The sequence below is a fragment of the Poromitra crassiceps genome (assembly GCF_964638095.1).
Source record: "Poromitra crassiceps genome assembly, chromosome: 3".
In the NCBI taxonomy this organism is placed as follows: domain Eukaryota; kingdom Metazoa; phylum Chordata; class Actinopteri; order Beryciformes; family Melamphaidae; genus Poromitra; species Poromitra crassiceps.
Genome location: NC_139625.1, coordinates 756,003 through 768,143, shown reverse-complemented (window position 1 = coordinate 768,143; position 12,141 = coordinate 756,003). Strand labels below are relative to the sequence as shown.

The following is a 12,141-nucleotide window of genomic DNA, read 5'->3' as shown; positions in this document are numbered from 1 at the left end:
AGTTTCCACCCAAAATGCTCCCATTCATAGTTAGTGTCGATACTATCACGACTCAGACGCAATTGTCTGAGTTTACGCAAATGCGTCCCGCAGTATGTTATCTATATCTGTTCCCGATACGTCCACCACATACACACGCAGCTACATGACCATATTCTTGACAACTGAAACATCTGAGTGGCGCCCTTTCATAGGGCCTCACCCTGTAGCTCACACTGTCCAGGAACACTCTTTCCGGAAGCCCTTCTGTAAAAGTCAGACAAACAGATAAACTATCCTCTTTCTTACCTTCTACAAATCTAGACAGTCTTCTGGCCTCATACACACACTCTACCTGCTCCTCAAATGTCTCCACCTCCACATCAAGCGGCACCCCACTTACTACTCCTCTTTCCTTAGTATGAAGCACTCCACCCTACACTGATTATAGACAGTTTTAACTTGACAACAATAACAACCGTCACAACCCACCTGAATATCCGGTTTACTTCCTGTATACATAGCTGAGCGCAGGCTGATATTCGGCTCATATTAAATGTTAACGTTAGGCCGTGTCTCCGACAGACACATTAACAAGGTAGCCTATTTCGGTCTTTATGTCTTGTAGTAGTTAGTAGTAGTTGTTGTTGTTGTTGTTGTTGTTGATAGTTGCCATAACAACCACCCCGGAAAGACGTGCACACGCTGGGTAGGAAGCGTTGTTGTCTTGTCCCGGAGGCGATATTTTTTTTCGGATGATGGCGAAGGCTATGCGAAGGCATAACCCGCCCCTCTCTGCCTCTTCTTCTTCTAATGTTTTATGGCGGTTGGCAAACATCCTCTCTGCCTCTGATTGGCCTAGCGTCAAACTTCCATCCAAACACATTCGCTTGGCTATCCTGCATTACATCTCTGTTACAGTCTGTGGTCAGACCGTCAGACTCAGTGGGTCAGACAGACCTACAGCAGTTACGCTTGCTAGCCTGCATGAAAGATGGCAGTGTGTTTATGTTTTTAATATAGTCATATCTATGGTTTATAACGCTGCCACTAATCAGAGGCAGAGAGGGCCAGGGGTGGGTTATGCCTTCGCCATCATCCAAAAAAAATATCGCTTCCGGTAAGCTAGCTAGCTAGCTAATGTTAGCTGCTGGTTGGTTGGCTAACTAGCGAATGTTAGCCGTTAGCTAACGTTAACGCATTAACTAGACAAACACAGACATGCAGAGCTCCAAAAACAGAGCAATTCGTGATTTTTTTACTGTAGTTTCTGCAGAGTAAGGTTACGGATCTGACGGATAGTGCAGTAACAGTCAGCAGCTATGATAGCGCAGCCAGGGGGGGGGGGGAAGTCGGGGGGAGGAAGTCCATATATGGTCCATCCGGTCATGGGCACAGGACATTACGTCATCACAGGATAACGCGATTGGCTGGCTCAGATCTGTTCAAATCTGAGCCAGCCAATCACGTTGTCCTGCGTTGTTTAGGACGTGTATAAAAGGCGGAGAGGAGAGAGGGGGAACCAGAGGAGAGGAGGGGAGAGAGGGGGAACCAGAGGAGAGGAGAGGGAGAGAGGCGAGGAGAGCAGAGGGGAGAGAGGGGGAGAGGAGAGCAGAGGGGGAACCAGAGGAGGGGAGAGAGGGGGAGAGGAGAGAGGGGGAACCAGAGGAGAGGAGAGGGGGAGAGGCGAGGAGAGCAGAGGGGGAGAGGAGAGGAGGAACCAGAGGGGAGAGAGGGGGAGAGCAGAGCAGAGGGGGAACCAGGGGGAGAGGAGAGGGGGAGAGAGGAGCAGAGGGGTAACCAGGGGGAGAGGAGAGGAGAGGAGAGGGGGAACCAGGGGGAGAGGAGAGCAGAGGGGGAGGAGGGGAGAGGGGGATAGGAGGGGGGAGGGGAGAGGGGAGGAGAGAAGGAGAGGGGGAACCAGAGGAGAGGAGGGGAGAGAGGGGGAACCAGAGGAGAGGGGGAGAGGCGAGGAGAGCAGAGGGGGAGAGGAGAGGAGGAACCAGAGGGGAGAGAGGGGGAGAGGAGAGCAGAGGGGGAACCAGGGGGAGAGGAGAGGAGAGGGGGAACCAGGGGGAGAGGAGAGAGGGGGAACCAGGGGGAGAGGAGGGGGGGAGGAGAGCAGAGGAGAGCGGGGAAGAGGGGAGGGGAGAGGAGGAGATGAGAGAGGGGGAGAGAGGAGAGGAGGAGAGCGCCACCAGCGGCGGGGGGCACCCCTTGAAGCTTACCCCTTTACCTTTAGGGGGGGGGACATAGTGGCTGGACCCCTCCAGGGGCACTGCCATCTCTCTGGGCGGCCCTGGTAGTGGAAGCAATCATCTTGCTCTATGACCAGAATGGGTGTTGTTCAAACTGAACATTTATTTCTTCAACATGCTGCAGCAGAAAGGGAGATAAACAGCAGACACTATTTTCGTAGTTAAGCTATGAAGTAGCCTACTTCCCCCGCAGCATCATGACATTCAGGGCCGTAACCAGGGTTCCGAAATAGGGGAGGTCCAGCAAGGAGAGGTGGAAAAAAATTTGAGTGTTTTTTCCCCTTTTTTAGCCATATTTAGAGTAATATATCATTTTAAATCAACATTAGGATTATACTATGTCATTATTCAGTATATTCTCTTTCATGTCACCACCTGCTCAGCTCTCCTGTCAACATAATTGTAACTAACAAACACAAACTGTTTTAGCCAAATTCATATCAAAATGACACCTACAAACACAGGTACACAACCCAAGCCGTACACAACACACAAAGTCATCATCGGTAATAAAAAAAACATAGAGGGACATTTATTTATTCCTGATAGGAACGATTGAAAAATAAAATAAAATATATTATGTTGTTTTTAACTTTACACCACCTCTTTTTGTTACTTATTGGGTCATGAAACTGAAACCATGCATATAGCCACCTGCATACCTGACTTCGGGAGCTTGGCAATTGGCATCATGCATGATTAGCCAGTAGCACCCTGCACTGATTAAGGGTGTGAAGGCATTTTAGGTTTCCATTTGGAATACATCGTCAGATGATTTAGATAAATAAAAATTAGAAATGTCCAGGTGTACTTTTCATGCCATAAACTGAATGTTATCAAAAGGTGAGTATTACAGCTACCATTCATGCTAGCACTGTTTACATCTTCCTCTCAAACTCGGGTTCAATATCCTGCTACAACTCAACAAAAGTTGGTACCGGCAGTGGTTTTCAACTTGGGGACTGGGGACCACCAGGGGTCCTTGAGGAGGTCCTTCCAGGGGGTCCCAACAAAATGATGAATTGGTATATTTACCATACTTTCATTTACAAGAAGTGAACACAATTATAGAATGTAGAAGAATGAATGTTTTAATCATAGTTTCATTCAAATGTTGGGAAATTTTCCACAGCCGTTTGAATTGGTAAATGGTATTAAATACATATCTATGAAGTGTGTATTGTCTGGCTACTGTTAACAGTGAACAGGATGGTGATAGGAGATGCAGCAGTAAAACACAAATGAAAATAAATATAAAGACAATCATCACCATTACAAAGACTGTGGCCTTATACAGTTGACAGTGACAGTCAGGCTCCGATTCAGTAAAGGTTTGTACAGGGAAGTGCAGTGTCTTCCATCCTAGACACTCAGAGAACAGTCTTAGTGAATCTTCACTCGAGAACGACGACCAGAATAGTGGATCATTTGCTCTCTCATACACACAGCCATTCACACAGCATCAGTCTTCTTCGCCAAATTTGTTGTTAGACTTCTGCCCAGGAAACACCCTCCTGTTCCTCTGAACCTGGAGCTGAAAGGAAAGAAGAGGGTCAGCCCATTTGTATACAGTGCATATACTGTATCACAATGATGTTTTTTGTACAGTATATTGCTTATTTTAGATTCAAATGCATTGGCATACTTTTCATTCATACATTTCCACTTAATATGATAACTTTTGAGTGAGCACAATACTGCAAAGCTGATTTAGAAGTACGATGCTTACAACGTGGACTGCCATTAGTTAAGTGCTATTAGATGACTGAAGTGTATTTATTATTAGCAGTAATAATAATGGGATAACAATCCCAAACACAGAACCAGTAACGGAGCATCTGCTGCAAGGCCTCATTTACACTGTCAGGTACAAGTGACCAAATTCCAATGTTTTGCTCACATGTGGCACATATCCAATGTGTGTTATCAACGTGTAAGCAGGAAAAAAGCACATGAATTTGGATACTGTCAGGTCCGATTCAGGCCTCACTCATATGTGAAAATAAATCAGATATGAATCAGACATGGCCCAATGCCACTGTAATCTAAGCAGACATGTCGGATATTGCCTCTCACTGTGAGTCGCACGTTCAATAGATTTTTGAAAATGCTGTGTGTGTGTGTCCTTGTGTGTTTCCAGAGGCTTTACTCATCTCTTTGGCTGACTGCAGTGAGTCTCGCTCTCTTTCCAACCACATGAAGGCTTTATTCAAAACACCATAAGTCCAATTTTGTTAAAAATGCCTTGTGAAATAAAATAAAAAATGCCTCCTGAAATCATCACAAATGATCAGTCATCTCCCAATGCACAGATAATTCTGTATCCAAACACAGCGCTATTTTAAAACTCCAATTGTCTCCAAATAACACATCTTGAATTAATAATCTCTTAATTTCGCTTGGTCATTCTGTGATTATAGGTGTCATTTTCTTAAATGTCGGAGGTTCAGTTTAGAAAAAAACTCCCCAGATGCAGCCCGTTACAGCTCTGTCTCTCTACTAGAGAGACAGAGCTGTTGAGGCTGTTGCTTAGAGTGCGGGGCCTCGATAAACGGTGCGCTCAGTGCCCAGGACACTGTACCTATTTCAGTTAGTGTATGCAACTAGCTGATAGCACCCCACTTCAAACAAACCAAACTATCCCTTTAAAGTCGAACTGAACCTGTTCGACACGTGCATAATGAGTCCGTTTCAGACTGAAAACATAGTTTGTCTAAGATGACAGGTTGAGAGGTGGGTCATAGTATCATGTCAATGATTTTATTTGACAATTCTGGGGACTGGATTGGGCTTTGGCCAATCGTGGCGTGTTCCGCCTCCAAATCGAGTGCGATTCAGTGTGTTGTGGCGCTCCCCTCTAGAGCTGTCGCGATTCCTCGAGTACCTCGAATAATTAAATTGATCGAGGCCAAAATGATTCGCCTCGACACGGCATTTGTGGCACAGCGCTCTTCCTGTGTAAACACGTGAGGACACAGACAGACCAGAGAGCAGCTATAGCGACTAGCGAGCGGACCCCGCAAAATGGAACGAGGCGACGGAGAAAGCAGACAGGAGGAGCCGGGAAGGGAAGAACCAGGGCCGAAAAAGCGACCGAAACTGTCTAAAGTGTGGGATCATTTAATTCACGCTGAAAAAGGACACAAACTCAGTGGTGTGCAAGTACTGTAAGACGATCCTTGCATATCACAACAGTCAATGCTTCAGCACCTGAACCGTAAACATCCAGTCTACGCATCCACCAGCGCATCTACGTCGAGCGGAGCAAGGTAACGTAACGTTAACTATACACAACGCTAATGTAAATGTATGCTAATGATTGCTACTTGATATTAAGACTAGTAGTAGTTGTGCTGCTGGCTTGCCACGTTGCCAATATGACTATTAGTAACTGCATTCACGCTGCATTTTTTTGATGTGGCTTGCCGTTTTCTGTGAGAAATACAAAGCTCAACCTAACGTTAACCTAACGTTAGCGGCTAATTTAACAGCGTTGTGTGTGTGTGTGTGTGTGTGTGTGTGTGTGTGTGTGTGTGTGTGTGTGTGTGTGTGTGTGTGTGTGTGTGTGTGTGTGTGTGTGTGTGTGTGATCACACTAGCCTGTTGGTGTGTGAGAGAGAGAGAGTGTGTGTGTGTGAGAGAGAAAGAGTGTGTATGTGGAGAATGTACATTTACACACCCTAGACCGGTCGACTCTTCTCATGATGATTGCAAACAACTATTTAATTGGTGCATTTTAGGCTCCAATTATTACACCACCTGACCTGTTATCTTGCTATTCTGATATTTGTGTCAATAATAGGCAACAGGTCTAGGGTGTGTAAATGCGCATTCTCCAGTTTTGTTATGAACTTACCTAATAAATATCAATATTAATTATTATTTCACCTCTTTTTCAGCGGATCACAGCGTACAATGGACAGCTTTATAAGGACGGGTCCATCATGTTCAAGTGAACAAGCAGCTGAGTTCAGCAATAGCATTTTGAATATGATTGTGACAGACATGCGCCCTCTGTCCATGGTGGAAGATAAAGGATTCAGAAAGATGATTTCGAGTTTCAACCCGAACTACACACTTCCCTCAAGGACCTTCTTCACGAATAAGATGGAGAAAAAGTATGAGGAGGTCAAAGGCAAGTTGATCGAGAGGCTTAAGACGCCAAACATGATGGCACTCACTACTGACATTTGGACAAGTGTAGCGACAGAGGCCTATATGGGGGTGACGTGTCACTTTCTGAGAGAGGATTGGGAAATGGAGTCCCACTGCCTTACAACCATGCCCCTTGAAGAGAGACACACGGGTGCACATATTGCAGAGTGGATTGAAGAGGTTATGTAGGCAGTGAAGGAGAGAGGAAGTGAAGTGGTGAAGGGTTAAAGGAAGTAGGCAGTGAAGGAGAGAGGAAGTGAAGTGGTGAAGGGTTAAAGGAAGTAGGCAGTGAAGGAGAGAGGAAGTGAAGTGGTGAAGGGTTAAAGGAAGTAGGCAGTGAAGGAGAGAGGAAGTGAAGTGGTGAAGGGCTAAAGGAAGTAGGCAGTGAAGGAGAGAGGAAGTGAAGTGGTGAATGGTTAAAGGAAGTAGGCAGTGAAGGAGAGAGGAAGTGAAGTGGTGAAGGGCTAAAGGAAGTAGGCAGTGAAGGAGAGAGGAAGTGAAGTGGTGAAGGGTTAAAGGAAGTAGGCAGTGAAGGAGAGAGGAAGTGAAGTGGTGAAGGGCTAAAGGAAGTAGGCAGTGAAGGAGAGGAAGTGAAGTGGTGAAGGGTTAAAGGAAGTAGGCAGTGAAGGAGAGAGGAAGTGAAGTGGTGAAGGGCTAAAGGAAGTAGGCAGTGAAGGAGAGAGAGTGTTGTGAGGGACTTGGATTTTTTTTTTTCAATATTTTATATATAAAAAAATCAGCCCTCAAAGTCTTGGGACTTGACTTGGACTTGAGCTGAAGAAGACACTAGTTTAATACACACCAGTATGTGTAGAGACATTTATTTTTATTTATTTTATTTTTTAGGCACTGCTTAGCAAGGCAAGGCCCAGATTACGTCACCTCGCTCAATAATGACAGAAAAAAGAAAAAAAAGCACTGGTTGGGTTCATGTTAAAACTAAAGCAGTAAATATGTGCAATTACCTTGAGTTAATAAATACAGTTTTCTACAATTTAACTTGGTTGTGGTTTCCCCCTTTTTGCATGCAAGTTTGAAAGTGTTCCAATATAAACCACTAATGTGTGTACTCTTCCATTTTCCTTTGTTGTGAAGCTATCATACAGCGACCAGCGTGCTTGTGCACAGTTTACTGACATCACATTACAGGATTTCTGGGTCTTAAAGTTCAAATGTTTCAGTTATCTCCCGCTGCCATTTGGAAGCAGCAATGTGTGAAGTTGCCTCATGCAGCTGTAAGGTAAATGAACGATGTAAACTAGCTAGTAAGCCATTCATTCATATTATTTAACGGTTGCTGTACACTGGAAGAACTCAAACGTCAGGTTGAAAAGATGACACTGCCAGTTCTATGCAATTTAAAAATAAAAATGTTGTTTTTTCTAAGAAAGAAACTAATGTAGTTGTTTATTTGAAGAGATTTATCTTATTTTTTGGTGTATAGTTACGATAAGCCTTTGAAAACACAAAAAAGGGTTCTTATCCGATTACTCGATTAATCGATGGATTATTCGGTAGAATACTCGATTACTAAAAGAATCAATAGTTGCAGCTCTACTCCCCTCGGGAAGAGCCTTTTGACGGGAGGCTGAGTGGCTGAGTGGAGCTCAGCGACCCGCAGGCAGCCAGCTGCCTTCATGTTGCCGAGCGGAGAGTGCAGCACGTCGGCCTGGAATCTCCGAAGTGCGACCCCTGACAACCAAGCTCTCGGATGCGCGCGCCATTATCGCTGCTATAACGATACGATATCCCTGGAATGTGCGTTTTAACGAGCCACTTACATTTCTTTGCATTCTTAGAGATTATAGTTTTTGTTTTTTATCCATGTTTCTAACAATTGGCCAAGTTAGTAGTTAGTTTATGGGATAGGAATTCTGCCAGATGATAAGCACTAGGTGCCATTTTCGACTTCATTTGGAAGAGAAAATTATCCAGAAATGAAGATTTGATTGACAGCTGCATGTCGTGATATGATTGGTTGAAATAGGGTAGAAATTTGATAGTACTGGGTGACGTCAGCAAATTGTAAATTACTGTTATCAATGAAATGTTGAAAAACAAACTTTTGATGTGAAAAAGTGTGAAAAACTAAAGAAATTAGATTGTTGTGATTTGTTTTGCATACATTATTAAATAGGTGCACTGCATACCCAGGTATTTGAACTAAAAGAAAAGAAAAGTCATTCTTGGGTTCAGCTCGACTTTAAGGACAGATTGTGTCCTGAGGATGTGCTATATATAAAAGGAGGAGGGTAGGAAGGTTAATAAACTGACTTTCAAATGTATATCTGTACAAACCATCATAGGAAAACACGTGTTTTCTTATGATGGGAAAACATTAATGATTGTAAGGAATCATTAACAGTAATAAGCGAACAGCGGAGTCTCCTGTAGCCGATTAAATGCATAATATTCATTATTTAAAGGTAAACCGAGCAAATTTATATTATTCGGGACGATTATATGAAACTGGTAGTCCTCCACATCACTCTCTACCCTTCAGGTAGCTCTCAGGCTCAAAAAGGTTGGTAACCCCTGCTATAGACTATAGCCCCATAATTGGTTATTGCTCTATTGTGGTTATGTCTGCCGTTTTTTTGGATACTTTACATTCTATTTGTTTGCATCTATTCCATTTTTCATGTCTTCTTTATTGTAGAATAACAATATTACTATTTGCTGCTGCAACAACTCAATCAGGACAAGAATCAATAATTTGATCACATCTCTACAGTATCTCACAAATCAAAAGTGTACAACAAACCACTAGAGAAAAATGGACATGATCTGTCTTTTTTGAGACATTTACCCTGGCTCCCTCCAGCATGTGTGGGTCTTTCTGGAGAGCATTGTTCAGGCCTTCCTCTGTTGAGTATCCGATCCAGCAGAAGCCCCTGTGGAAGCCTGTCTCCTTGTCCTGGCAGGACAGAAAACACAGTCACACCTACAGCTGGGCAATAAAACGATAGCAATACATGTATATATATCAGCGATAGACACGTCATCAATACAATAAAAAAAAAGTTTTTAGAACCTGAGCGTGCACCCTCCCCAGCTCATAAACAGCCAAACATGTCCCTTGACAATGGGCAGTATAGTGACGCAAACAGCAATCTGGGAATCTGGGAAGGATTTTCCAAATAAAAATAGACTCTGGGAGAGCCGTACCATTTTTCCTGGCTTGAATAGAAGACGTCATAGAAGACATCAACTCATCTTCCAACAGTGGAAAACTACTCTGAAGTCACAAGATGCTATTACAGTGGTGCACGGACACGAAAACGGAAGTGACGGTGGCAGGGGAGGCGCGCTGTACAGGAAGTGACGGTGGCAGGGGAGGCGCGCTGTACAGGAAGGCTGGAAAAATGGTAGGGCTGTCCAGAGTCTATTTTTATTTGAAAAATAGACTCTGGGTTCCCAGATTGCGCGAGCAACAGGTTTGGTCTCACCCGGCACTACATGTGAAACAACACAGAAGAGAGAGAAAATGAGTGCAGAGGGAGAAGATGTGAGGAAATTGTCAATAAAAGGGACCTGCCTGTATGGCAGTACAGTATATTGGATTTTTCAAGTCTGACCGAAAGTAGAACAGCATTGTCTGTAAATGTTACAAAGAATTTAATGTGAGTGAGTTTCAATTCATGTTAACGTTAATGTAAATTGACAACGTGTTAACACGTGTTCCATATTAATAACATTACCGTTACTATGAGCCCACAGTCTTGTGCGACCGGGACATTAACGTTAATGTTACACAACAATTTCACAAATGTAGATGTCTGCCCAGCATAACGTTACTTTGGAGAGCAGCTCATTCACTGAATCACCTAACGTTAACGTTAAACAACCCTGAAATACACATTTAGGGGACATTCACACCAAAAGCGTTTTTTTCAGTCAGAACGCTATGAAAATCATGTTGAGAGCGCTTCCATTGTGCACAAAACACAGCGCACGGAGTGGTTTTTTTGCGCTCCGTTTGTTTTACACTGTAGTCGTGTGCAGTACAGATCAGAACACAACGACCACTTGGACGGTAGCCAGCTGGTTTTGTCTGTTTGATGTTGTTCACTGTCAACACGAAAGCCGATGAAAAAGACGATTAGGGCGCTTTTCCTCTAATGTTCAACTTTTTTCAGCTTTAAAACGCCCACAGCGCTCCTCCAAAAACAACAGACGCCACCAGCGCTAAACGCCAGGTGCGTTCATTAAAAGAGGAGCACGTTTAGCGCATCCTTACATAGAGAATGAATTGCAGAAATACGCTGGCAGCTCCAAAAATGCTTTTGGTCTGAATGTCCCCTAACAAACTTTGTTTTCTGTTTGAGAAGGCTGGCAATGCTAGGCTATGTCATCAAAATAAAACATCACCATGTCTGTAAACTACTGCTTCCACTCAGAGCGCACAGCAGCACGCGTGTGTGTTTGTGTTTGTGTGTATGTCAGTGACAGGTGGTTCAAAATAAAGTGGTTAAAACCAAACTTTTTTTCTCATGTTTTTCTAATTAATAAAAACTGGTCCTTAAAAATTAGCAATTATCAATATCGACTGATATGAAATATTTTATATCAATATACTTTTTACAGCCCTAGTCACACACATTCTAATACTGTGAGAACTTACAAAAGGCAGTAGACACTTCTTCACATGGCCAAACTGTCCAAAGTACTCCCTCATCTCCTCTGAAAAAGGAAAATGACAGAGTGGTAGACAGAAGTCACGAGTTGGCTAGGCACCAATATTGCATTCCCATGTTGTCTTTTGATGGCCCCTAGTTTATCAGCAAAGGCAAAACAGAGCAACATTTACAACCTTTCACAAATCATTAGTGCGTTCTATGAAATTCAGCACATAAATAACCCACCAAGCAGCACTGTAACTTTAGGCTATTTGCATATTTCAGTAAAACGTGTTGGGGCCTTTTTATCATTTCCTCTCACTCTTCGTTAGCCATTTTCTCAGAAGATTGAAGCCAGCCAAATTGAATTTTAATTGATATTAGTGCTATGTGCTACTTATTGAATTGTGACGAATTTAAATTGTCTCCTTATCTAGAAAGATAGCGTATGTATGCATGTTATTGTCCATAAAGCAAGAAAGTGTTAACAATGTTAACAGCAAGAAAGTGTTAACAATGTTAACACTTTCTTGCTTTATCCAAAATCTGAAATGTTAACTTAACATTTCAGATTTTTGGCGAGAGCAAGACGGTCTCTCCACACAGGCACGTAGCGGGACTAGTTAGCTAAGCTAGGTGGCTACTTTAGCATGCAGCGGGGTAAAAGTGTAAGTTATGGCCAACAGCCCCGTGCTCTATGTGTAGCCCCTAATAGGAACAGTGCTTGTAAATGAAATGTCAACTCACTGCTTGCTATAGTCCATGGTACTTTAGAGACAAACACCTCGAAGATCTTCTTAGACGGCGCCGCCATGTTGCGTCCTTGGCCACTTCTTCTTCTTCTTCTTCTGATAGCTTTCCGGCAGACTAGATGCCTTACGGCACATTGCTGCCTCTCACTGGTCAGAAATATTACTGTTTATGGTATTTCTAATTCCACAGGAGTACTCCTGTGGCGGCGATGAATTCTCCTTGGCCACTGACCTATGACGTCACGTTTATATCACATGATGCAAATTAGGCGTAAATGTATTGTTTTAGTATGTTATTATTTTAGGTCAGGTTAAAACCCATGACACATTCTAGACGTGTTGCTCTGTCATGATTGAAATGCTTGAGGTGGGGGAGGGA

The 12,141-nt window shown here is 43.4% G+C and overlaps 1 protein-coding gene across 1 annotated transcript; it reads right to left on the bottom strand.

The window, feature by feature from the left end:
• Positions 1 to 3,317: 3,317 nt before the first annotated feature.
• Positions 3,318 to 11,886, bottom strand: slirp (SRA stem-loop interacting RNA binding protein). The gene is made up of 4 exons (XM_083633478.1): positions 11,758 to 11,886; positions 11,016 to 11,074; positions 9,201 to 9,308; positions 3,318 to 3,771 (listed from the first exon to the last, which is right to left on the bottom strand). The coding sequence occupies exons 1-4, from the start codon at positions 11,822 to 11,824 to the stop codon at positions 3,700 to 3,702; spliced, it is 306 nt and encodes a 101-aa protein (XP_083489604.1). The 5' UTR covers positions 11,825 to 11,886; the 3' UTR covers positions 3,318 to 3,699.
• Positions 11,887 to 12,141: the final 255 nt, after the last annotated feature.